This window comes from Branchiostoma lanceolatum, chromosome 3 (genome assembly GCF_035083965.1).
Source record: "Branchiostoma lanceolatum isolate klBraLanc5 chromosome 3, klBraLanc5.hap2, whole genome shotgun sequence".
In the NCBI taxonomy this organism is placed as follows: Eukaryota; Metazoa; Chordata; class Leptocardii; order Amphioxiformes; family Branchiostomatidae; genus Branchiostoma; species Branchiostoma lanceolatum.
Window position 1 is genome coordinate 85,629 of NC_089724.1, and position 27,124 is coordinate 112,752.

General features: G+C 46.6%; 1 protein-coding gene across 1 annotated transcript; it reads left to right on the plus strand.

The window, feature by feature from the left end:
• The first annotated feature begins 2,125 nt into the window (after positions 1-2,125).
• LOC136429597 (serine/threonine-protein kinase 38-like) lies at positions 2,126-27,124 on the plus strand. The gene is made up of 14 exons (XM_066419442.1): positions 2,126-2,258; positions 4,374-4,514; positions 6,209-6,260; positions 8,782-8,904; positions 11,190-11,397; positions 12,017-12,171; positions 13,247-13,349; positions 16,676-16,749; positions 18,017-18,134; positions 18,381-18,504; positions 20,064-20,159; positions 20,930-21,018; positions 21,741-21,939; positions 22,060-27,124. Exons 2-13 carry the CDS (start codon positions 4,375-4,377, stop codon positions 21,884-21,886), a joined length of 1,428 nt encoding a protein of 475 aa, XP_066275539.1. The 5' UTR covers positions 2,126-2,258; position 4,374; the 3' UTR covers positions 21,887-21,939; positions 22,060-27,124.

A 27,124-nucleotide genomic window follows, 5' to 3' on the forward strand; every position in this document is an offset into this window, starting at 1 on the left:
TGTCCAGTCTGAACAGAGGGTGGGCATGGGGGATCCAGCAGGGTCAGTAAAGTTCAGGCAATCTGTAATACTTGGAGGGTTTGGGGAGGACTCTCACCTGGCTGAAAGCAGAAGTGCAAAATTCACAATAAAGCTTAGGGAGGAATTGACAGAAGCGAAATGCCAACTTGCACTGCTCAGGGTGAGGGAATTACCATAGTGCGCTGTGCCAATTTGTCCAAACAAAGATGTAAATTTGAGTGCAGGGATAAGTCTAGTGCTATCGAAGGGTGGTTATACCGGCTGTACAGGTACAGATATACAGAAGCTGGTGTGTTACGCCGAAGGGTGGTTATACCGGCTGTACAGGTACAGATATACAGAAGCTGGCGTGTTACCCCGAAGGGTGGTTATACCGCCTGTACAGGTACAGATATACAGAAGCTGGTGTGTTACGCCGAAGGGTGGTTATACCGGCTGTACAGGTACAGATATACAGAAGCTGGTGTGTTACCCCGAAGGGTGGTTATACCGCCTGTACAGGTACAGATATACAGAAGCTGGTGTGTTACGCCGAAGGGTGGTTATACCGGCTGTACAGGTACAGATATACAGAAGCTGGCGTGTTACGCTGAAGGGCAGTTATACCAGCAGTAGCTAAACAGATACAGAAGCTGGCTTGTTGCCCTGAAGGGCGGTTATACATGCACAGCCAATAGAGATGCCAATAAAATGCCAAGTTTAGCCTGCGATGAACAATGTTACGCAGCAAAGAGTCAAAACCAAACATTTGGTGATAGGCCAGAAAATCGGCAGCTACGTCAGAACAAGGTTATATATAACGTTGACCTCCTTGGTCAGAATGGGGACAGAATCAAGCTTAAGTTTAAAGACAGCAAATTTGTAACATACTGCAGGGGAAGCCGGGGAGTGGCTCAAAATGGCGGTAAAAGTGAACAAGCTAAGTGTTGCAGAGTTGGCAATCGCTAGGGTTCAGGTATTCCTAGTAGGAAGCCCATATGACAGGTAAAACGGGTTCACAAAATTGCTTTTCTGAGGAATTTGCATCAGTTGAGCGTTGTCAATCCTCCTGAATTTACTGCGGAATGTTGCCAACCACTAACTTAATAAGCATTGCCAGGAACCCCCATGCAGATCCTCTTTTCAGACTGGACAGGTTTTTCCTCTGCCCAAACTGGAGAGCAACCTCTTCATCAACAATAGACCTTGCAGATTATTGAACAGAGTAAACTCGACAGTAGCCTGAATTCAATCAAGCCTCCTGTGACCGCTCGCCGTCCTGTAATAGGCTCCGCGGGGAGGGGAGAGAATGCCTCGGACAGCTGGAGTTTGCGTTATACAGACCAAGGAGGTACAGACTAACTCGACAGAGACAGTAAATAACACTCTTTTCACAACAAACTTCAAAAGCCTTTATAATGACAGGAAAGTTCCCCTGACACTAGGGTGATCGCAAAGTAGATACTTCTGGGGGTGAACTCAAGGTGAAACCCAAGGACGGGAGGTCATGACGTTTTGACTGGCTGCTGACCTTCAACATGCACGATGGGAGCCGGTTAAAACGTGACCTTCTACCGCACCTCTGCTTGGAGATCAGTCCCGAATTTTTTTTCACGACAGGAACACCTTGAGTGGGAAAAACTCCAACATGATTTTAACTGAAGATTACCTTCCTACCTGGCCGAAAGAATCTACTCTACTCTACTCTAATCGTACGCCCCTCCTGCCCTGGCGATTCAAGGAAATTTTAAGGTGAAAGTTCAAAGGTTGAAGACCATGATTCCGGAAGTGTACGCTCAGTTTTCAGTACTCATCGATGTGCTTTTTTCTTTTTCCCAAAAATATTAATCGATTGAAAATTATATTGTTGGTTGTCAATACTAAAACTTAAGTTCATTAGGTTAGGTTCAGACGATGTCGGATTTGTTGCAAAATCTTTGCTGATGCACACGGGCGCCTTGTATCATTCCGCCACAAGGGTCAGACTTCTACTCCCAAGAAGAGACTTGCTTTTTATATACTGGGATTTCGATTTTGTAGCTTCCTGGGGTTAAGGCAGTTTGGAGTGCAAAAAGCTGCGATGTTTGGCAAATTGCGGAACTGAAAGCTGAGAACTACTTTCTCTCATCACCCCACCAGTGCGCGCGGAGTGACACAGCTGTGTGAGGCGGCAGGGCAGGAGAAAGTGGCCTCGGCGCCTCCAAGGTTCGATTCCAGTACCTCAAGACACGACAGAGTCGCAGACTCCATGTCTTAAGGTAGGTTATCCGTGACTTGATGCCCGTCTTAAGAGTAGCTTTCTATTTGTCAGCCCTTTTCGGGCCTGAGTTCGCCTCAAGCCCATGATAAAGACCCGACCCGAAGTCGTCAGGACTGCGGTAATGTTTATCGACTACCAGGCCTGCTTCCTCGATTGGTGCGACTTTCCCAGACGCGGGCTGTTGATGTTGTCCGTGTTGAAGGGGGGTCTGCGGGCTTTTATGTGGATAAGTCTGCTGCTGAACAGCAAAAACTACGTGTTGTCATGATCAGGGGTCGAGCCCTGGCTGAGGTATCCGACTAGGGTAGGTCTGGCTGATTGGCTGGGATACCAGGCTAGTGTAGGTCTGGCAGAAGTACCAGGCTAGTGTAGGTCTGGCAGAAGTACCAGGCTAGGGTAGGTCTGGCTGGGGTACCAGGCTAGGGTAGGTCTGACTGAGGTACCAAGCTAGGGTAGGACTAACTGAGGTGCCGGGCTAGGGTAGGTCTGGCTGGGGTACCAGGCTAGTGTAGGTCTGGCAGAGCTACCAGGCTAGGGTAGGTCTGGCTGGGGTACCAGGCTAGGGTAGGTCTGGCTGGGGTACCAGGCTAGGGTAGGTCTGACTGAGGTGCCGGGCTAGGGTAGGTTTGGCTGGGGTACCAGGCTAGTGTAGGTCTGGCTGGGGTACCAGGCTAGGGTAGGTCTGACTGAGGTGCCGGGCTAGGGTAGGTTTGGCTGGGGTACCAGGCTAGTGTAGGTCTGGCTGGGGTACCAGGCTAGTGTAGGTCTGGCTGGGGTACCAGGCTAGGGTAGGTCTGACTGAGGTACCAAGCTAGGGTAGGACTAACTGAGGTGCTGGGCTAGTGTAGGTCTGGCTGGGGTACCAGGCTAGGGTAGGTCTGGCTGGGGTACCAGGCTAGGGTAGGTCTGGCTGGGGTACCAGGCTAGGGTAGGTCTGGCTGCGGTACCAGGCTAGGGTAGGTCTGGCTGGGGTACCAGGCTAGGGTAGGTCTGACTGAGGTACCAAGCTAGTGTAGGACTAACTGAGGTGCCGGGCTAGGGTAGGTCTGGCAGAGCTACCAGGCTAGGGTAGGTCTGGCTGGGGTACCAGGCTAGGGTAGGTCTGGCTGGGGTACCAGGCTAGGGTAGGTCTGGCTGCGGTACCAGGCTAGGGTAGGTCTGGCTGGGGTACCAGGCTAGGGTAGGTCTGACTGAGGTACCAAGCTAGGGTAGGACTAACTGAGGTGCCGGGCTAGGGTAGGTCTGGCTGGGGTACCAGGCTAGGGTAGGTCTGGCTGGGGTACCAGGCTAGGGTAGGTCTGGCTGGGGTACCAAGCTAGGGTAGGTCTGGCTGGGGTACCAGGCTAGGGTAGCAGGCTAGGGTATACGTAGGTCTGGCTGGGGTACCAGGCTAGGGTAGGCCTGGCTGGGGTACCAGGCTAGTGTAGGTCTGGCTGGGGTACCAGGCTAGGGTAGGTCTGGCTGGGGTACCAGGCTAGGGTAGGTCTGGCTGGGCTACCAGGCTAGGGTATACGTAGGTCTGGCTGGGGTACCAGGCTAGGGTAGCAGGCTAGGGTAGCAGGCTAGGGTAGGTTTGGATACTTTGGATGCCAAGGGCAGTTATACCAGCTATACAGATTTAGATACAGAAGCTGGTGTGTTACGCCTAGCCTGAATTCAATCAAGCCTCCTGTGACCGCTCGCCGCCCTGTAACCGCCTCACAACAGGGGAGAGAAACCCCCGGACAGCTGGAGTTTGCGTTATACAGACTATGTTACGCCAAAGCTTGGTTATACCGGCTGTACAGATACATATACAGAAGCTGGTGTGTTACACCAAATGGCGGCAACTTAGACAGGCTATACAGATACAGAGGCTGGTGTGTTACACCGAATGGCGGCAACTTATACAAGCTATACAGATTCAGAATCTGGTGTGTTATGCTGAAGGGTGTTTATAACAGCTATGATTATGATGGTGAATGTTTTCCTTTGACCCCTGACCCCAGGATGATTATGATGGTGAATGTTTTCCTTTGACCCCTGACCCCAGGTAGATGGTGAAAGTTTTCCTTTGACTCCTGACCTCAGGATGATAATGATGGTGAATGTTTCCCTTTGACCCTTGACCCAGGATGATTATGATGGCGAACACGGGGGATCCGCTGAACTTCCCCATCAGCACGCACACCCAGGACAAGGTCACCCGCGCCAAGGTTACCCTAGAGAACTTCTACCACAACCTGGGAATTCAACATGAAGAACGGGAGAGCAGGTGGGGTGTCATTTCTAACACCGACCCACAACCTGGGTTATCATTTATAACCCTAACACCGACCCACTTCATGGGTCAAAATCATGTTTTTTATTTCTATCATGAAAAGAGTGAATTGATCTGCCGCTTATCATTTCTAACCCTAGCACCGACCCACAACATGGGTTATCATTTCTAGCACCGACCCACAACATGGGTTATCATTGCTAGCACTGACCCACAATATGGGTTTTTATTTCTAACACCGACCCACAACCTGGGTTATCATTTCGAGCACCGACCCACGACCAGGGCATATCATTTCTAACCATAACCAGAGCAATTTTGCTTGCAGAATATATCTGCAGGACTCGAAATTAGGTGCACCACATGAAATAAAGCTGAATGTCAGCAAAACTTGTTTTGAGTTTAAAGCTCAGTCTTAAGAACTTCAATCTGTTATGCTATTATAATAGCTAACTTCAAATAAGTGATGCATCAAACAAAGTACAACAAAGGTTATATTACTTTTTAAGATACTTGCTGTTCAAGAATGTTTTGTATACCAGTGTACAATAGTACCTCTACCCTACAGCCTACAAAAATATCTAGGTGCACCCACAGTCCAAAATCAGGTGCACAGCTCCCATTTTGGGTGCGCATGCACCCAGTATTTCGAGCCCTGATCTGTATGTATCATCATGACATGATTGCATTGCGGTGCTGGGTCCTGTTGCTTGCATTGCACAGGATCCCGGATAAACCTACGAGTAAGTTTATTCTCGCCTAATAATCTCTTGCAATTAATTGATTCCTTGCCATCGTTAGTTGCAAAGTATATTTATGAATATGCAATTCCTCATAGATATGAGCTTTGGACATGACTTTATGTTAGTTTGGATGTTATGTAGTATGAAGTTGGGCCAAGGGAACATGTGCAAGCGCACACACTTTTAGTTTTACTCTCATTAATTTTCAATTGAGACACGGATTTTGACACAAAACAAACAAATTGATAAGATACTGATACTTTGTCACTCGTGTGCACCCCATAGTCAAACCATTTAAGTCAAAGTGTGCCGAGGTAGAAAGGCAAAATCAATCTGAAAGAACCAGACATGTCGGATTTCGATGAGGGAACACAACTCTCTAAACTGACATTTGTGACACTGCAGTTTGATAATTCTGATATCAATTCCAGCACTGCATTTCGGCCGCTACTCTGTCTCTGCCCATGAGACTAGGTTCTTTTTTCATTGTATTTGCTGCATTATAAATCCTACTAAGCTGAACATTTTTTTTCTATTTATAATGTATATGCTGTAATGCAATACTGTTTGGGAGCTTTTGTGTCTATTACTGATGACTATACATGTATATTATTCTACATGTAAATTTTCAAATTGAAAAATATGCAAAAGAAGAGTTTGCTGCTGTAACTTGTAGCTCAGACGTTGTGCCCTTGGGAAAGGCACTTAACACACATTTCCCCTGTCCTAAGCCCAGCAGTAGGGTTTGGGTTGGCGTTAGGAAGGGCATCCAGCCGTAAAAACTCTTGCTACAAAAAAGGACTTGTACTTGATGAGGAGTTCTGGGGCTTCCCCATCCATGTGCAAGCACGTCTAACCCCCAGATGATGGGGAACAAAAGACGTTAAATTGGATAGAGAGAGAGAGAGAGAGTTGTGGTAAAAAAACTGTCTTTGTTCCTTTCAGGCAGCAGAAACTGGAGAAAACGATGGTGGAGGAAGGGCTGACCATTGAGGAGGTGGGAAACAACATGTAAACAACAACATGTAAACAACAACATGTAAACAATCAACATGTAAACAAGCAACATGTAAACAAGCAACACATAAGCAACATGTAAACAGGCAACATGTAAACAAACAACATGTAAACAAGCAACATGTAAACAAGCATCATGTAAACAAGCAACATGTAAACAAGCATCATGTAAACAAGCAACATGTAGACAAACAACATGTAAACAAGCAACATGTAAACAGGCAACATGTAAACAAGCAACATGTAGACGAACAACATGTAAACAAGCAACATGTAAACAAGCAACATGTAAACAAGCAACATGTAAACAAGCAACATGTAAACAAACAACATGTAAACAGGCAACATGTAAACAAGCATCATGTAGACGAACAACACATAAGCAAACAACATGTAAACAATCAACACATAAACAACATGTAAACAAGCAACATGTAAACAAGCAACATGTAAACAAGCAACATGTAAACAAGCATCATGTAGATGAACAACACATAAACAAACAACATGTAAAGAAATATCACATTTAATTTAATTAGTTCAATTTCAATTCATCAGTTCAACATCATAGTTCCACGAGGATGATAATTATGAATTGTGATGATGATGATTATGGTGAAGATGATGATGGTTATGGTGAAGATGATGATGATGGTTATGGTGATGATGATGATGATTATGATTATGGTGAAGATGATGATGATGGTGGTTATGGTGAAGATGATGATGATGGTTATGGTGAAGATGATATGGTTATGGTGAAGATGATGATGGTTATGGTTATGGTGAAGATGATGATGATGGTTATGGTGAAGATGATGATGATGGTTATGGTGAAGATGATGATGATGGTTATGGTGAAGATGATGATGATGGTTATGGTGGATGATGATGAATATGAATATGAATGTGATGGTGAGGATGGTAAGGAAGATGGTGGTAAGGATGATCTTGGTGATGATGAGGATGGTGAGGATGATAAATGTGATGGTGAGGATGGTAAGGAAGATGGTGGTGAGGATGATCTTGGTGATGATGAGGATGAATGTGATGGTGAGGATGGTAAGGAAGATGGTGGTGAGGAAGATGTTGGTGAGGATGAGGATGATGATGATGATGAATATGAATATGAATGTGATGGTGAGGATGGTAAGGAAGATGGTGGTAAGGATGATCTTGGTGATGATGAGGATGGTGAGGATGATAAATGTGATGGTGAGGATGGTAAGGAAGATGGTGGTAAGGATGATCTTGGTGATGATGAGGATGATGAATGTGATGGTGAGGATGGTTTAGGAAGACGGTGGTAAGGATGATCTTGGTGATGATGAGGATGGTGAGGATGATAAATGTGATGGTGAGGATGGTAAGGAAGATGGTGGTAAGGATGATCTTGGTGATGATGAGGATGGTGAGGATGATAAATGTGATGGTGAGGATGGTAAGGAAGATGGTGGTAAGGATGATCTTGGTGATGATGAGGATGGTGAGGATGATAAATGTGATGGTGAGGATGGTAAGGAAGATGGTGGTGAGGATGATCTTGGTGATGATGAGGATGATGATGATGATGAATATGAATATGAATGTGATGGTGAGGATGGTAAGGAAGATGGTGGTAAGGATGATCTTGGTGATGATGAGGATGATGAATGTGATGGTGAGGATGGTTTAGGAAGACGGTGGTAAGGATGATCTTGGTGATGATGAGGATGATGAATGTGATGGTGAGGATGGTTTAGGAAGACGGTGGTAAGGATGATCTTGGTGATGATGAGGATGATGAGGATGATGAATGTGATGGTGAGGATGGTAAGGAAGATGGTGGTAAGGATGATCTTGGTGATGATGAGGATGGTGAGGATGATAAATGTGATGGTGAGGATGGTAAGGAAGATGGTGGTGAGGATGATCTTGGTGATGATGAGGATGATGATGATGATGAATATGAATATGAATGTGATGGTGAGGATGGTAAGGAAGATGGTGGTAAGGATGATCTTGGTGATGATGAGGATGATGAATGTGATGGTGAGGATGGTTTAGGAAGACGGTGGTAAGGATGATCTTGGTGATGATTAGGATGATGAGGATGATGAATGTGATGGTGAGGATGGTTTAGGAAGACGGTGGTAAGGATGATCTTGGTGATGATGAGGATGATGAGGATGATGAATGTGATGGTGAGGATGGTAAGGAAGACGGTGGTGAGGATGATCTTGGTGATGATGAGGATGGTGAGGATGATAAATGTGATGGTGAGGATGGTAAGGAAGATGGTGGTAAGGATGATCTTGGTGATGATGAGGATGGTGAGGATGATAAATGTGATGGTGAGGATGGTAAGGAAGATGGTGGTGAGGATGATCTTGGTGATGATGAGGATGAATGTGATGGTGAGGATGGTAAGGAAGATGGTGGTGAGGAAGATGTTGGTGAGGATGAGGATGATGATGATGATGATGATGATGATGATAATAGGCTGTTTGCTTCTTCTACAGAAAGAAGAAAGAAGAAACCAACACGCGGCCAAAGAAACAGAATTCTTGAGACTGAAACGGTCCAGACTGGGTGTCGACGACTTCGAGTCTCTCAAAGTTATCGGCAGAGGAGCTTTTGGAGAGGTAAAAATTGTTATCTAATAATCTGAAAAAGAGAGGTCGGTCCTGTGGGGTGCTGCTTAACTCAATTGTAAACGTCAGTGGGGAATGTTGAAAGGTGAGTTAAGTACAGGTGCCTTACCTGTGTCCCAGGTGAGACTAGAACAGGTGCCTTACCTTTACTCCAGGTGAGACTAGAACAGGTGCCTTACCTGTACTCCAGGTGAGACTAGTACAGGTGCCTTACCTGTACTCCAGGTGAGACTAGTACAGGTGCCTTACCTGTGTCCCAGGTGAGACTAGAACAGGTGCCTTACCTTTACTCCAGGTGAGACTAGTACAGGTGCCTTACCTGTACTCCAGGTGAGACTAGTACAGGTGCCTTACCTGTACTCCAGGTGAGACTAGTAAACGTGCCTTACCTGTACTCCAGGTGAGACTAGTACAGGTGCCTTACCTGTACTCCAGGTGAGACTAGTACAGGTGCCTTACCTGTACTCCAGGTGAGACTAGTACACGTGCCTTACCTGTACTCCAGGTGAGACTAGTACAGGTGCCTTACCTGTACTCCAGGTGAGACTAGTACAGATGCCTTACCTGTGTCCCAGGTGAGACTAGAACAGGTGCCTTACCTTTACTCCAGGTGAGACTAGTACAGGTGCCTTACCTGTACTCCAGGTGAGACTAGTACAGGTGCCTTACCTGTACTCCAGGTGAGACTAGTACATGTGCCTTACCTGTACTCCAGGTGAGACTAGTACAGATGCCTTACCTGTACTCCAGGTGAGACTAGTACAGGTGCCTTACCTGTACTCCAGGTGAGACTAGTACAGGTGCATTACCTGTGTCCCAGGTGAGACTAGTACAGGTGCCTTACCTGTGTCCCAGGTGAGACTAGTACAGGTGCCTTACCTGTGTCCCAGGTGAGACTAGTACAGGTGCCTTACCTGTACTCCAGAAGGGACTAGTACAGGTGCCTTACCTGTACTCCAGGTGAGACTAGTAAACGTGCCTTACCTGTGTCCCAGGTGAGACTAGTACAGGTGCCTTACCTGTACTCCAGGTTAGACTAGTACAGGTGCCTTACCTGTACTCCAGGTGAGACTAGTACAGGTGCCTTACCTGTGTCCCAGGTGAGACTAGTACAGGTGCCTTACCTGTACTCCAGGTGAGACTAGTACAGGTGCCTTACCTGTACTCCAGGTGAGACTAGTACAGGTGCCTTACCTGTACTCCAGTTGAGACTAGTACAGGTGCCTTACCTGTACTCCAGGTGAGACTAGTACAGGTGCCTTACCTGTACTCCAGGTGAGACTAGTACAGGTGCCTTACCTGTACTCCAGGTGAGACTAGTACAGTTGCCTTGCCTGTACTACAGGTGAGACTAGTACAGGTGCCTTACCTGTACTCCAGGTAAGACTAGTACAGTTGCCTTGCCTGTACTACAGGTGAGACTAGTACAGGTGCCTTACCTGTACTCCAGGTGAGACTAGTACAGGTGCCTTACCTGTACTCCAGGTGAGACTAGTACATGTGCCTTACCTGTACTCCAGGTGAGACTAGTACAGATGCCTTACCTGTACTCCAGGTGAGACTAGTACAGGTGCCTTACCTGTACTCCAGGTGAGACTAGTACAGGTGCATTACCTGTGTCCCAGGTGAGACTAGTACAGGTGCCTTACCTGTGTCCCAGGTGAGACTAGTACAGGTGCCTTACCTGTGTCCCAGGTGAGACTAGTACAGGTGCCTTACCTGTACTCCAGATGGGACTAGTACAGGTGCCTTACCTGTACTCCAGGTGAGACTAGTAAACGTGCCTTACCTGTGTCCCAGGTGAGACTAGTACAGGTGCCTTACCTGTACTCCAGGTTAGACTAGTACAGGTGCCTTACCTGTACTCCAGGTGAGACTAGTACAGGTGCCTTACCTGTGTCCCAGGTGAGACTAGTACAGGTGCCTTACCTGTACTCCAGGTGAGACTAGTACAGGTGCCTTACCTGTACTCCAGGTGAGACTAGTACAGGTGCCTTACCTGTACTCCAGGTGAGACTAGTACAGGTGCCTTACCTGTACTCCAGGTGAGACTAGTACAGGTGCCTTACCTGTACTCCAGGTGAGACTAGTACAGGTGCCTTACCTGTACTCCAGGTGAGACTAGTACAGTTGCCTTGCCTGTACTACAGGTGAGACTAGTACAGGTGCCTTACCTGTACTCCAGGTAAGACTAGTACAGTTGCCTTGCCTGTACTACAGGTGAGACTAGTACAGGTGCCTTGGCTATGTTATGAATGGCAGGTTTGTTGTTGCAGGTGAGACTAGTGCAGAAGAAGGACACGGGGCACATCTTCGCCATGAAGGTCCTGCGCAAGGCGGACATGTTGGAGAAGGAGCAGGTGGCCCACGTGCGCGCGGAGAGGGACATCCTGGTGGAGGCCGACAACCCCTGGGTCGTCCGCATGTTCTACTCCTTCCAGGACCCCATCAACCTCTACCTCATCATGGAGTTCCTCCCAGGGGGTCAGTACATAACCTTTTACCCTTCACCTTTAACCTTTAACCTCTACCTCATCATGGAGTTCCTCCCAGGGGGTCAGTACGTAACCTTTCACCCTTCACCTTTAACCTCTACCTCATCATGGAGTTCCTCCCAGGGGGTCAGTACATAACCTTTTACCCTTCACCTTTAACCTCTACCTCATCATGGAGTTCCTCCCAGGGGGTCAGTACATAACCTTTTACCCTTCACCTTTAACCTCTACCTCATCATGGAGTTCTTCCCAGGAGGTCAATACATACCCTTTTACCCTTCACCTTTAACCTCTACCTCATCATGGAGTTCCTCCCAGGGGGTCAGTACATAACCTTTTACCCTTAACCTTTAACCTCTACCTCATCATGGAGTTCCTCCCAGGAGGTCAGTATATAACCTTTTACCCTTCACCTCAACCTCATCATGGAGTTCCTCCCAGGGGGTCACTACATAACCTTTAACCCTTCACCTCTACCTCATCATGGTGTTCCTATCAAGAACTCAATAGAATTCCTCAAAATCTTCCCTCAAACCAGGAGTCAGTATGATGTTTTCTTCCCTTATTTGGTGAGTAAGATGCTAATTTTGCTCCCATGTATGTTGCAGGCGACATGATGACGTTGCTGATGAAGAAAGACACGCTGTCGGAAGAGGCGACGCAGTTTTACATCACGGAAACTGCGCTGGCCATCGACTCCATCCACCAGCTGGGCTTCATCCACAGGGACATCAAACCTGACAATCTGCTGCTAGACTCCAGGGTATGTCCTCACCCTTAACCTGTGACCCTTTAACCTCACCCTTAAGCTGTGACCCTTAACCCCTCACACTTTACCTTACATTCACAGAGACATCAAACCTGACAATCCACTGCTAGACTCCAGGGTATGTCCTCACCCTTAACCTGTGACCCTTAAACCTCACCCTTAAGCTGTGACCATTAACCCCTCACACTTAACCTTTCATCCACAGAGACATCAAACCTGACAATTGCAATCCACTGCTAGATGCCAGGGTATGTCCTCACACCTGTGACCCATCCTCACCCTGAACCTGTGACCCTTCACCCCTCACACTTAACCTTTCATCCACAGAGACATTAAGGTGGCAGTACACAGTATTTGTCCGCGACCCCCGGGGTCTATGACGCGAGGTAAGAAAATAGTGCACTCTAATGCGTGGACCGCATGTATACACATAAACGTGAAAGCCAGCGAGGCATGAATTTACTGAATGATAGCATAATAAGTCGGCATTTCGATCGTATGAGTAAGATTGTGAAACTTGCCGATTCAGTGTATACATGTGCGTGACCTTTGCAGCAGCCAGCCTGGGTGAGTCGGCTGCAGTTCGTATGACCCTGCATGACCCCATTCAAAAGAGGGCGCCAGAACGTTAAAAAAACACACCTTTTTTTTGTTTTCAGTTATATTGTAGAATGTACCCTCAATTCAAACCTATCCGTTTGTCGTGCTTCGGAAATGCACCGTACTATATTTTTTTCGGCGTCGACCTCAGTCAGTTTGTGGTCCTTAACTATAGAAATCCCCATAGGCGAAATACTGTGTTCTGCCACCCTCAACCTGACAATCTGCTGGTAGACTCCCAGGTATGTCCTCACACTTGACCTGTGACCCTTAACCTGATTATTAGTAAACCCTCACCATAAGCTGACTATCGTGGCAAACTGTTTTGTCTCGAACCACATCATTTTTAAGGGCACATCCCATAATTGTTACACACAAGGCCTGAGAGTATGGTTATTTGCTTGTCTGCTTGTTTGTTTGTTTGTTTGTTTGGATGTGCCATAGTTACCGACCATGCTGTTGTTCGCAGGGACACATCAAACTGTCAGACTTCGGGCTGTGCACTGGGCTGAAGAAGGCTCACAGAACAGAGTTCTACCGCGACCTGACGCAGGCCAATCCCCGAGACTTCAGTAAGTCTTACTATTACACCTTAAACCCCATGCCAACCCTGCAGACTTCAGTAAGTCTTACTATTACACCTTAAACTCCAGGCCAACCCTGCAGACTTCAGTAAGTCTTACTATTACACCTTAAACTCCAGGCCAACCCTGCAGACTTCAGTTAGTCTTACTATTACACCTTAAACTCCAGGCCAACCCTGCAGACTTCTGTAAGTCTTACTATTACACCTTAAACCCCAGGCCAACCCTCCAGACTTCTGTAAGTCTTACTATTACACCTTAAACTCCAGGCCAACCCTGCAGACTTCAGTAAGTCTTACTATTACACCTTAAACCCCAGGCCAACCCTGCAGACTTCAGTAAGTCTTACTATTACACCTTAAACTCCAGGCCAACCCTGCAGACTTCAGTAAGTCTTACTATTACACCTTAAACTCCAGGCCAACCCTGCAGACTTCAGTAAGTCTTACTATTACACCTTAAACTCCAGGCCAACCCTGCAGACTTCAGTAAGTCTTACTATTACACCTTAAACTCCAGGCCAACCCTGCAGACTTCAGTAAGTCTTACTATTACACCTTAAACCCCAGGCCAACCCTGCAGACTTCAGTAAGTCTTACTATTACACCTTAAACTCCAGGCCAACCCTGCAGACTTCAGTAAGTCTTACTATTACACCTTAAACTCCAGGCCAACCCTGCAGACTTCAGTAAGTCTTACTATTACACCTTAAACCCCAGGCCAACCCTCCAGACTTCAGTAAGTCTTACTATTACACCTTAAACTCCAGGCCAACCCTGCAGACTTCAGTAAGTCTTACTATTACACCTTAAACCCCAGGCCAACCCTGCAGACTTCATTAAGTCTTACTATCACACCTTAAACCCCATCCATCCTAAACCCCATCCATCTTAAACCCCAGACTTTCTCTAACCCCAGACTTTCTTAAACCCCAAACTTTCTTAAACCCCAAACTTTCTTAAACCCCAGACTGTCTTCAACCCTCCACCAGACAGAATGGTTTATAGATTTGTGAATGAAAGTGGCTCCCTGCAATATATCTCTGGTTGCTAGGGTTCCCTGCAATATATCCCTGGTTGCTAGGGTTCCCTGCAATATATCCCTGGTTGCTAGGGTTCCCTGCAATATATCCCTGGTTGCTAGGGTTCCCTGCAATATGTCCCTGGTTGCTAGGGTCCTGCAATATATCCCTGGTTGCTAGGGTTCCCTGCAATATATCCCTGGTTGCTAGGGCTCCCTGCAATATTTCCCTGGTTGCTAGGGTTCCCTGCAATATATCCCCGGTTGCTAGGGTTCCCTGCAATATATCCCTGGTTGCTAGGGTTCCCTGCAATATATCCCTGGTTGCTAGGGCTCCCTGCAATATATCCCTGGTTGCTAGGGTTCCCTGAAATATATCCCTGGTTGCTAGGGCTCCCTGCAATATATCCCTGGTTGCTAGGGCTCCCTGCAATATATCCCTGGTTGCTAGGGTTCCATGAAATATGTCCCTGGTTGCTAGGGTTCCCTGCAATATATCCCTGGTTGCTAGGGTTCCCTGCAATATGTCCCTGGTTGCTAGGGTCCTGCAATATATCCCTGGTTGCTAGGGCTCCCTGCAATATATCTCTGGTTGCTAGGGTTCCCTGCAATATATCCCTGGTTGCTAGGGCTCCCTGCAATATGTCCCTGGTTGCTAGGGCTCCCTGCAATATATGTCTGGTTGCTAGGGTTCCCTGCAATATATATCTGGTTGCTAGGGTTCCCTGCAATATGTATCTGGTTGCTAGGGTTCCCTGCAATATATCTCTGGTTGCTAGGGTTCCCTGCAATATCCTGGTTGCTAGGGCTCCCTGCAATATAACCCTGGTTGCTAGGGCTCCCTGCAATATATCCATGATTGCTAGGGTTCCCTGCAATATATCTCTGGTTGCTAGGGTTCCCTGCAATATATCCCTGATTGCTAGGGCTCCCTGCAATATATCCCTGGTTGCTAGGGTTCCCTGCAATATCCTGGTTGCTAGGGCTCCCTGCAATATATCCCTGGTTGCTAGGGCTCCCTGCAATATATCCATGATTGCTAGGGTTCCCTGCAATATATCTCTGGTTGCTAGGGCTCCCTGCAATATAACCCTGGTTGCTAGGGCTCCCTGCAATATATCCATGATTGCTAGGGTTCCCTGCAATATATCTCTGGTTGCTAGGGTTCCCTGCAATATATCCCTGGTTGCTATGGTTCCCTGCAATATATCCCTGGTTGCCAGGGTTCCCTGCAATATATCCCTGGTTGCTAGGGCTCCCTGCAATATATCCCTGGTTGCTAGGGTTCCCTGCAATATATCCCTGGTTGCTAGGGCTCCCTGCAATATGTCCCTGGTTGCTAGGGTTCCCTGAAATATATCCCTGGTTGCTAGGGTTCCCTGCAATATATCCCTGGTTGCTAGGGTTCCCTGAAATATATCCCTGGTTGCTAGGGTTCCCTGAAATATATCCCTGGTTGCTAGGGTTCCCTGCAATATATCCCTGGTTGCTAGGGTTCCCTGCAATATGTCCCTGGTTGCTAGGGTTCCCTGCAATATATCCCTGGTTGCTAGGGTTCCCTGCAATATATCCTCGGTTGCTAGGGCTCCCTGCAATATATCCCTGGTTGCTAGGGCTCCCTGCAATATATCCGTGTTTGCTAGGGTTCCCTGCAATATATCCCCGGTTGCTAGGGCTCCCTGCAATATATCCCTGGTTGCTAGGGTTCCCTGCAATATATCCCTGGTTGCTAGGGTTCCCTGCAATATATCCCTGGTTGCTAGGGTTCCCTGCAATATAGCCCTGGTTGCTAGGGCTCCCTGCAATATGTCCCTGGTTGCTAGGGTTCCCTGCAATATAGCCCTGGTTGCTAGGGCTCCCTGCAATATGTCCCTGGTTGCTAGGGCTCCCTGCAATATGTCCCTGGTTGCTAGGGCTCCCTGCAATATATCCCTGGTTGCTACGGCTCCCTGCAATATATCCCTGGTTGCTAGGGCTCCCTGCAATATGTCCCTGGTTGCTAGGGCTCCCTGCAATATATCCCTGGTTGCTAGGGCTCCCTGCAATATATCCCTGGTTGCTAGGGCTCCCTGCAATATGTCCCTGGTTGCTAGGGCTCCCTGCAATATATCCCTGGTTGCTAGGGCTCCCTGAAATATATCCCTGGTTGCTAGGGCTCCCTGAAATATATCCCTGGTTGCTAGGGCTCCCTGCAATATATCCCTGGTTGCTAGGGTTCTGAAATGACATAGTTCTGCAGTTCTGACCACAGGAAGGCACAGACAGAGTTTTGCTTTTTGTTTCCCTGCCTGCAGCGACCCACACGCCCATGGACGCCAAAGACTCAAAAAGAAGAGCAGAAAGCTGGAAACGGAACCGGAGACAACTGGTGAGAAAACACACGCAAATCCTGTCTGTAAACACACAAAATTAATATGATGTTCGCTTACATCAGTTTGGTTGTGAAATAAAACCAACTTCATAGCAACATCATCAGGTCAGTTCTTAATACTCTGTTGAATGTTGCCCTGTTGAATGTTGCCCTGTTGAATGTTGCCCTGTTGAATGTTGCCCGGTTGAATGTTGCCCTATTCAATGTTGCCCGGTTGAATGTTGCCCTGCTGAATGTTGCCCTGTTGAATGTTGCCCGGTTGAATGTTCCCCAGTTGAATGTTACCCTGTTCATTGTTGCCCGGTTGAATGTTGCCCTATTCAATGTTGCCCTGTTGACTGTTGCCCTGTTGAATGTTGCCCTGTTGAATGTTGCCCTGTTGAATGTTGCCCTGTTGAATGTTGCCCTGTTGAATGTTGCCCTGTTGAATGTTGCCCTGTTGAATGTTGCCCTGTTGAATGTTGCCCTGTTGAATGTTGCCCTGTTGAATGTTGCCCTGTTGAATGTTGCCCTGTTGAATGTTGCCCTGTTGAATGTTGCCCTGTTGAATGTTGCCCTGTTGAATGTTGCCCGGTTGAATGTTGCCCTGTTGAATGTTACCCTGTTGAATGTTGCCCTGTTGAATGTTGCCCTGTTGAATGTTGCCCTGTTGAATGTTGCCCGGTTGAATGTTGCCCTGTTGAATGTTACCCTGTTGAATGTTGCCCTGTTGAATGTTGCCCTGTTGAATGTTGCCCTGTTGAATGTTGCCCTGTTGAATGTTGCCCTGTTGAATGTTGCCCTGTTGAATGTTGCCCTGTTGAATGTTGCCCTGTTGAATGTTGCCCTGTTGAATGTTGCCCTGTTGAATGTTGCCCTGTTGAATGTTGCCCTGTTGAATGTTGCCCTGTTGAATGTTGCCCTGTTGAATGTTGCCCTGTTGAATGTTGCCCTGTTGAATGTTGCCCTGTTGAATGTTGCCCTGTTGAATGTTGCCCTGTTGAATGTTGCCCTGTTGAATGTTGCCCTGTTGAATGTTGCCCTGTTGAATGTTGCCCTGTTGAATGTTGCCCTGTTGAATGTTGCCCTGTTGAATGTTGCCCGGTTGAATGTTGCCCTGTTGAATGTTACCCTGTTGAATGTTGCCCTGTTGAATGTTGCCCTGTTGAATGTTGCCCTGTTGAATGTTGCCCGGTTGAATGTTGCCCTGTTGAATGTTACCCTGTTGAATGTTGCCCTGTTGAATGTTGCCCTGTTGAATGTTGCCCTGTTGAATGTTACCCAGGCATATTCGACGGTGGGAACCCCAGACTACATCGCTCCTGAGGTCTTCATGCAGACGGGCTACACGAAAACCTGCGACTGGTGGTCGCTGGGGGTCATCATGTACGAGATGCTGATAGGTTAGTTAACCTAGCAGGCTAGTTAGTTGGTTAGTTAATAGGTTAGTGGACATAGTGGACTAGTTAGTGGGGTAGTTAATAGATTATTGGGCATGGTGGACTAGTTAGTGGGGCAGTTAATAGGTAAGTGGACAAAGTGGACTAGTTAGTGGGGTATATGTACAGGAAGGCGATGAACTGTTGTTGCTAGGTTACCCACTGTTCTGTTTGGTTGCCAGGTAACTCAGTGTTCCGTGTTGTTGCTAGGTTACCCGCCGTTCTGTTCTGAGAACCCCCAGGAGACCTACAGGAAGGTGATGAACTGGAAGGAGATGCTGATCTTCCCTCCCGAGGTGCCGATCTCCTTCAACTCACGCAACCTCATCGAAAGGTCAGAACCTTTCCCCTTACTCTGTGTTCATTTTCCTCTGTGTAGTGTTTCAGAGAGGTTAAACATGTATTCATGTAAGAACCAGAGCTGTCTCCAGGACCCGGCCCTACGTCCTAAGAGGGAAATTTGCTTGCTGTTGTTACCATGTGTTGCAGGTTGTGTAATGTTGCCCTGTGTTGCAGGTTGTGTAATGTTGCCCTGTGTTGCAGGTTGTGTAATGTTGCCCTGTGTTGCAGGTTGTGTAATGTTGCCCTGTGTTGCAGGTTGTGTAATGTTGCCCTGTGTTGCAGGTTGTGTAATGTTGCCCTGTGTTGCAGGTTGTGTAATGTTGCCCTGTGTTGCAGGTTGTGTAATGTTGCCCTGTGTTGCAGGTTGTGTAATGTTGCCCTGTGTTGCAGGTTGTGTAATGTTGCCCTGTGTTGCCGATTGTGTAATTTTGCCCTGTGTTGCAGGTTGTGTAATGTTGCCCTGTGTTGCAGGTTGTGTAATGTTGCCCTGTGTTGCAGGTTGTGTAATGTTGCCCTGTGTTGCAGGTTGTGTAATGTTGCCCTGTGTTGCAGGTTGTGTAATGTTGCCCTGTGTTGCAGGTTGTGTAATGTTACCCTGTGTTGCCGGTTGTGTAATGTTGCCCTGTGTTGCAGGTTGTGTAATGTTGCCCTGTGTTGCAGGTTGTGTAATGTTACCCTGTGTTGCAGGTTGTGTAATGTTGCCCTGTGTTGCAGGTTGTGTAATGTTGCCCTGTGTTGCAGGTTGTGTAATGTTGCCCTGTGTTGCAGGTTGTGTAATGTTGCCCTGTGTTGCCGGTTGTGTAATGTTGCCCTGTGTTGCAGGTTGTGTAATGTTGCCCTGTGTTGCAGGTTGTGTAATGTTGCCCTGTGTTGCAGGTTGTGTAATGTTGCCCTGTGTTGCAGGTTGTGTAATGTTGCCCTGTGTTGCAGGTTGTGTAATGTTGCCCTGTGTTGCAGGTTATGTAATGTTGCCCTGTGTTGCAGGTTGTGTAATGTTGCCCTGTGTTGCAGGTTGTGTAATGTTACCCTGTGTTGCAGGTTGTGTAATGTTGCCCTGTGTTGCAGGTTGTGTAATGTTGCCCTGTGTTGCAGGTTGTGTAATGTTGCCCTGTGTTGCAGGTTGTGTAATGTTGCCCTGTGTTGCCGGTTGTGTAATGTTGCCCTGTGTTGCAGGTTGTGTAATGTTGCCCTGTGTTGCAGGTTGTGTAATGTTGCCCTGTGTTGCAGGTTGTGTAATGTTGCCCTGTGTTGCCGGTTGTGTAATGTTGCCCTGTGTTGCAGGTTGTGTAATGTTGCCCTGTGTTGCAGGTTGTGTAATGTTGCCCTGTGTTGCAGGTTGTGTAATGTTGCCCTGTGTTGCAGGTTGTGTAATGTTGCCCTGTGTTGCCGGTTGTGTAATGTTGCCCTGTGTTGCAGGTTGTGTAATGTTGCCCTGTGTTGCAGGTTGTGTAATGTTGCCCTGTGTTGCAGGTTGTGTAATGTTGCCCTGTGTTGCAGGTTGTGTAATGTTGCCCTGTGTTGCAGGTTGTGTAATGTTGCCCTGTGTTGCAGGTTGTGCACCGACATGGACGTGCGACTGGGGAAGCAGGGCATCGAGGAGCTGAGGGAAAATCAGTTTTTTAAGGCTGTTGACTGGGAGCACATCAGGTGAGACACTTGCACACACATAACACATACCTAACACGCCCCATACACCCCCTTACACACATAACACACACCTTACACACCCCTCACACACCCCTTACACACCCTTGCACACACCTTACATACCCCTTGCACACCCCTTACACTATATATCTGACTGGGAGCACATCAGGTGGGACACTGGGACTCACCTTACATCTCACACACCCCTTACAACTCACACACCCCTTACATATCACACACCCCTTACAACTCACACACCCCTTACATATCACACACCCCTCACATCTCACACACCCCTTTCATCTCACACACCCCTTACATCTCACACACCCCTCACATCTCACACACCCCTTACATCTCACACACCCCTTACATCTCACACACCCCTCACATCTCACACACCCCTTACAACTCACACACCCCTTACATCTCACACACCCCTTACATCTCACACACCCCTTACATCTCACACACCCCTTACATTTCACACACCCCTTACATCCCACACACCCCTTACATTTCACACACCCCTTACATCCCACACACCCCTTACATCTCACACACCCCTTACATCTCACACACCCCTTACATATCACACACCCCTTACATCTCACACACCCCTTACATCTCACACACCCCTTACATCTCACACACCCCTTACATCTCACACACCCCTTACATCTCACACACCCCTTACATCTCACACACACACTGTGACTCAGTAAGAAGTTGGTTGACCGCGATGTTCTCACCTTTCCCCACACCTTTAGAGAGCGTCCGGCGCCATTTCCCGTCACGGTGAAGAGCTTTGACGACACGTCCAACTTCGACGAGTTTCCTGAGATTGAGCTGCAGCCGCGTGAGTCTCGCCTCAGGATGCACAGGCAGTCTTCGTGTGGAAGTGTGTGTGTGTGCGAGGGTGTCTGCATTTGTTTGTGTCCATCTGTTTGTCTGTGTGTGTGTGTGTGTGTGTGTGTGTGCACGCATTTGTGTGGGTGTTGTATGTACCAGTTACAGATGAAAGTTCTTCTGTGTTGGTAGCTTACATGAAGGCAGCTGAACTTTGTTTCCACACGTCTAATCGGGGCGGCGGGCAGTTCAGACTTTTTTTGCTAGTTACTGATGTGTCATGTGACCTAAGTGATGTTTCCATAAGGTCATGTGACCTAATCCTGAGGCAGGCTTTCAGCTGAAAATTTCCGGCATCAGTTGTGTTTAGTCAATGTTCAGCAATCTTAGAGTGGAACTCTAAGAGGCGTACAGTGAATATCTTAAAAACATGCTTGGAGGTATAATGGATATGCAGAAGTTGGCTGTGCCAGGCTGGTTGATGTAACATAACCATCTGCCCGTGCCTGTGAAGCTGGTGTGTTACGCAGAAGGGTGATCATACCGGGTATACAGTACAGATGCATTCACTAACTCTGTTGTTTCCCCACACCGATGTATTATAGTAACCCTGCTTATTTTCTATAATGCTGTATTATTAGTAAATCTGTTTTATTCCCTGCACAGCATTGTTAGTAATCTGTTGTATTCCCTGCACAGCATTATTAGTAATCTGTTGTATTCCCTGCACAGCAACACCAACCTCCAAAGAAGGGGAGGAGAACAAGTACAAGGACTGGGTTTTCCTGAACTACACTTTCAAAAGATTCGACGCCTTGACGCAGCGCGGCGTTCCTCGCCAGCCGACTCGCAACGCTCTGCCCAAGGAGAAGTGCTAATGTCCACCCTGCTAATGTCCACCACTGTCCAGCGAGAAGTGCTAGCATCCGACCTTGTCCACCACTGTCCAGCGAGAAGTGCTAGCATCCGACCTTGTCCACCACTGTCCAGCGAGAAGTGCTAGCATCCAGCCTTGTCCACCACTGTCCAGCGAGAAGTGCTAGCATCCAACCTTGCCCACCACTGTCCATGTCAGCCGTATCTATAGAATTTCGCAGTGCATCGCTGAAGGAAACTTGCTGTGCCCATCCTTTAAGCCACACCCAATTAATTTGCTGGTTCTGGAATTTTAGAGAAATTTATCTAGTCACCCTCAGTTTTATGGTGTGGATGTAGACAGATGCAAGCTGCCCCTGCCATGTGTAAACAGTGTTTTCCTGCTGAAATGCTAGTTTGCACTGTCCAAAAATTCACCAGGGAATGGAGCTGGATTGGCCTTATTGTATACGTAGGAAAGTTACCTGCAGGCTGTGAAGATTAGTTTATATTAAACATAGAGTGTCTAGATGTTGTAAATGCTGACTGACTCCAGGGCTTTAGCTGTTTTGGTGAGAGATTTTACTGCATTTCTGTTCTGATCACATCAGAGTCCTGCAGACCTAGGAATGCCTGGGGGGGGGGGGAGGGGGGTGGACTCACATTCATACTAGAAGTGGCTTTAATAGAAACAGATGTTCACACTAGACTCTGAAATTCATGTTCACACTGGGGTTCAGTAGAATGTGACACCGGGCTGTCTCCAGGACCCCTCCCCTCCTGTCCTGGGATGGAAATTTGCAGGTAAACAACAAACGTGTAAGACAGCAAGCGGGTTGTATTGCCTAGGTAACAACAGTAAACATTGAATCTCCATTGGAACCAGTCGGGGAAGTTGTAGAAACTAGCTTTTACCAGGACAGAGTTCCAACAGAGCGGGAGCCCGCACATTCACTGTTTTGGGTGAAAGATGCATCAAAATTGGATTTATATTCTGAAGAGGACAACTGCTCCCTTTGTGTCATGTGTTTCCCTGGTAACAACAGTAAACAACAAACAGGTGAGACAGGAGTCAGGGCGTGTTGCTCTGGAAACGGTAGTAAACAACAAGCTCTTAACGGGTACCCCAACAATCGGCCGTGCATGGGTGCAGCCACCGCAATCCTGCGCTGCCTGTCCAACATTGAAGCAGAGCCAAACCAGACCGCAATCCTGCCCTGCCTGTCCAACATTACAGCAGAGCCAAACCAGACCGCAATCCTGCCCTGCCTGTCCAACATTACAGCAGAGCCAAACCAGACCGCAATCCTGCCCTGCCTGTCCAACATTGCAGCAGAGCCAAACCAGACGTCCAATTCTACAAGTGTCCTATTGCACCATTTCCCCATACATTCTGGCAGACTCCCACTCTGCAATTATATTCACCTAGATTTTTTCCCAAAAATCGTAACTTCATGACATGGGATAGATGCAGTGTACGTTTGTATCAAATACTAAAAATTACAGATTTAACATCAAAATTAACAACATGGGCTCCCAATCAACGAGTGGGACTGGAGAGAGTTTAAAACTGGAGACAGCCCTGCACTTGACACTGGGATTCATTAGAATGTTATTCACACTACACTTTGGGCTTAGTAGAATGTTATTCACACTACACTTTGGGCTTTAGCAGAATGTTTTTCACACTACACTTTGGGCTTAGTAGAATGTTATTCACACTACACTTTGGGCTTTAGCAGAATGTTATTCACACTACACTTTGGGCTTTAGCAGAATGTTTTTCACACTACACTTTTGGCTTTAGCAGAATGTTATTCACACTACACTTTTGGCTTTAGTAGAATGTTATTCACACTACACTTTGGGCTTTAGCAGAATGTTATTCACACTACACTTTGGGCTTTAGCAGAATGTTACTCACACTACACTTTGGGCTTTAGCAGAATGTTTTTCACACTACACTTTGGGCTTTAGCAGAATGTTATTCACACTACACTTTGGGCTTTAGCAGAATGTTTTTCACACTACACTTTAGGCTTTAGCAGAATGTTATTCACACTACACTTTGGGCTTTAGTAGAATGTTATTCACACTACACTTTGGGCTTTAGCAGAATGTTATTCACACTACACTTTGGGCTTTAGTAGAATGTTATTCACACTACACTTTGGGCTTTAGCAGAATGTTATTCACACTACACTTTGGGCTTTAGCAGAATGTTATTCACACTACACTTTGGGCTTTAGCAGAATGTTATTCACACTACACTTTGGGCTTAGTAGAATGTTATTCACACTACACTTTGGGCTTTAGCAGAATGTTATTCACACTACACTTTGGGCTTTAGCAGAATGTTATTCACACTACACTGGGCTTTAGCAGAATGTTTTTCACACTACACTGGGCTTTAGCAGAATGTTATTCACACTACACTTTGGGCTTTAGCAGAATGTTATTCACACTACACTTTGGGCTTAGTAGAATGTTATTCACACTACACTTTGGGCTTTAGCAGAATGTTATTCACACTACACTTTGGGCTTTAGCAGAATGTTTTTCACACTACACTTTTGGCTTTAGCAGAATGTTATTCACACTACACTTTGGGCTTTAGCAGAATATTATTCACACTACACTTTGGGCTTTAGCAGAATGTTATTCACACTACACTTTGGGCTTTAGCAGAATGTTATTCACACTACACTTTGGGCTTAGTAGAATGTTATTCACACTACACTTTGGGCTTTAGCAGAATGTTATTCACACTACACTTTGGGCTTTAGCAGAATGTTTTTCACACTACACTTTTGGCTTTAGCAGAATGTTATTCACACTACACTTTGGGCTTTAGCAGAATATTATTCACACTACACTTTGGGCTTTAGCAGAATGTTATTCACACTACACTTTGGGCTTTAGCAGAATGTTATTCACACTACACTGGGCTTTAGCAGAATGTTTTTCACACTACACTTTGGGCTTTAGCAGAATGTTATTCACACTACACTTTGGGCTTTAGCAGAATGTTATTCACACTACACTTTGGGCTTTAGCAGAATGTTATTCACACTACACTTTGGGCTTAGTAGAATGTTATTCACACTACACTTTGGGCTTTAGCAGAATATTATTCACACTACACTTTGGGCTTTAGCAGAATGTTATTCACACTACACTTTGGGCTTTAGCAGAATGTTATTCACACTACACTTTGGGCTTAGTAGAATGTTATTCACACTACACTTTGGGCTTTAGCAGAATGTTATTCACACTACACTTTGGGCTTTAGCAGAATGTTTTTCACACTACACTTTTGGCTTTAGCAGAATGTTATTCACACTACACTTTGGGCTTTAGCAGAATATTATTCACACTACACTTTGGGCTTTAGCAGAATGTTATTCACACTACACTTTGGGCTTTAGCAGAATGTTATTCACACTACACTGGGCTTTAGCAGAATGTTTTTCACACTACACTTTGGGCTTTAGCAGAATGTTATTCACACATGACACTAGCTGTCCACTGTTAACGTTGAGACTAGATGCAGACTTGTACATTTTGGGAAAAGAAGCTTGACTGTAAATATGACAGCTGAAACATAGTAAGCAATATTTTTAGGGGAGTTTCTGTAATGTTAGGGGAGTTACTATAATGTTAGGGGCGTTAATTACTGTAATGCTGGGGGCGCTACTATAATGTAAGGGGCGTTCATTACTGTAATGCTGGGGGAGTGTCTGTAATGTTAGGGGCGTTCATTACTGTAATGCTGGGGGAGTGTCTGTAATGTTAGGGGCGTTCATTACTGTAATGCTGGGGGAGTGTCTGTAATGTTAGGGGCGTTCATTACTGTAATGCTGGGGGAGTGTCTGTAATGTTAGGGGCGTTCATTACTGTAATGCTGGGGGAGTGTCTGTAATGTTAGGGGCGTTCATTACTGTAATGCTGGGGGAGTGTCTGTAATGTAAGGGGCGTTCATTACTGTAATGCTGGGGGAGTGTCTGTAATGTTAGGGGCGTTCATTACTGTAATGCTGGGGGCGTGTCTGTAATGTTAGGGGCGTTCATTACTGTAATGCTGGGGGCGTGTCTGTAATGTTAGGGGCGTTCATTACTGTAATGCTGGGGGCGCTACTATAATGTTAGGGGCGTTCATTACTGTAATGCTGGGGGAGTGTCTGTATTGTTAGGGGCGTTACCGTAATGCTGGGGGAGTTGAGGAGTTTCTGTAATGTTGGTGTTTCTGTGATATTAGCTGTACAAAGGAATATAGAAAACCTGTCATGCAAGCCTCCCAGTTACTCTTGCTCTTCATGTACAGTAAATTAAATATGATTAGTCGATATCATTAACTTAGATTGTCCTGAACATTGTAATAGAGGACATTATTTTGCATATGTGTGGCTAGTTTCGAGAAATTCGAATATACAATCAGCAAGGTTATGTCTACTGGGTAGTAGATGAACAATGACTGCTGGGATAGCAGTATCTGGGAATAGGGTAAGCTGGTGTGTTCTGGGATAGAAGCATGCTGTAATTGAGGTAGAGAATGGTATATTTTGTTGCATTCCCCACTGTCGCCTAGCAACGGCTGAAAATAAACCACTAAGCTGTGAAAAAATACTAGTATGTACCAAGTCTGTCAGTAGCTGGCTGTACAACCAGGGTTGCTAGCTGGGTGTGCACTACCAGGGTTGTTAGCTGGGTGTGCACTTCCAGAGTTGTTAGCTGGGTGTGCACAACCAGGGTTGTTAACTGGGTGTGCACTACCAGAGTTGTTAGCTGGGTGTGCACTACCAGGGTTGTTAGCTGGGTGTGCACACTACCAGGGCTGTTAGTTGGGTGTGCACTACCCGGGTTGTTAGCTGGGTGTGCTGTGCACTTCCAGGGTTGTTAATAGCTGGGTGTACACTACCAGGGTCGTTAACTGGGTGTGCACTACCGGGGTTGTTAATAGCCGGGTGTGCACTACCAGGGTGTGTTAACAGCTCATTATACATTGCAACATAGTTACTGGAGGGATGGACCATTTCTCCCATGTAGGGGTGTCCGACGTAGCTGTTCCCATGACTTATGATACTGTCAGCCTGTGCCTTTACTTATTTTAAGGCTTGCTGCAAACATGTCCCCCCATTAAGTGATGAACTGGTCCATCCCCACTAAGAGTTGTTACAAAATGTAGAGAAATATGAGGAAGATTTCTGTGGCTTAGAAATGAGTCTTCAAGAGTCTAATATTAAATGAAAGGTTGAAACCTTA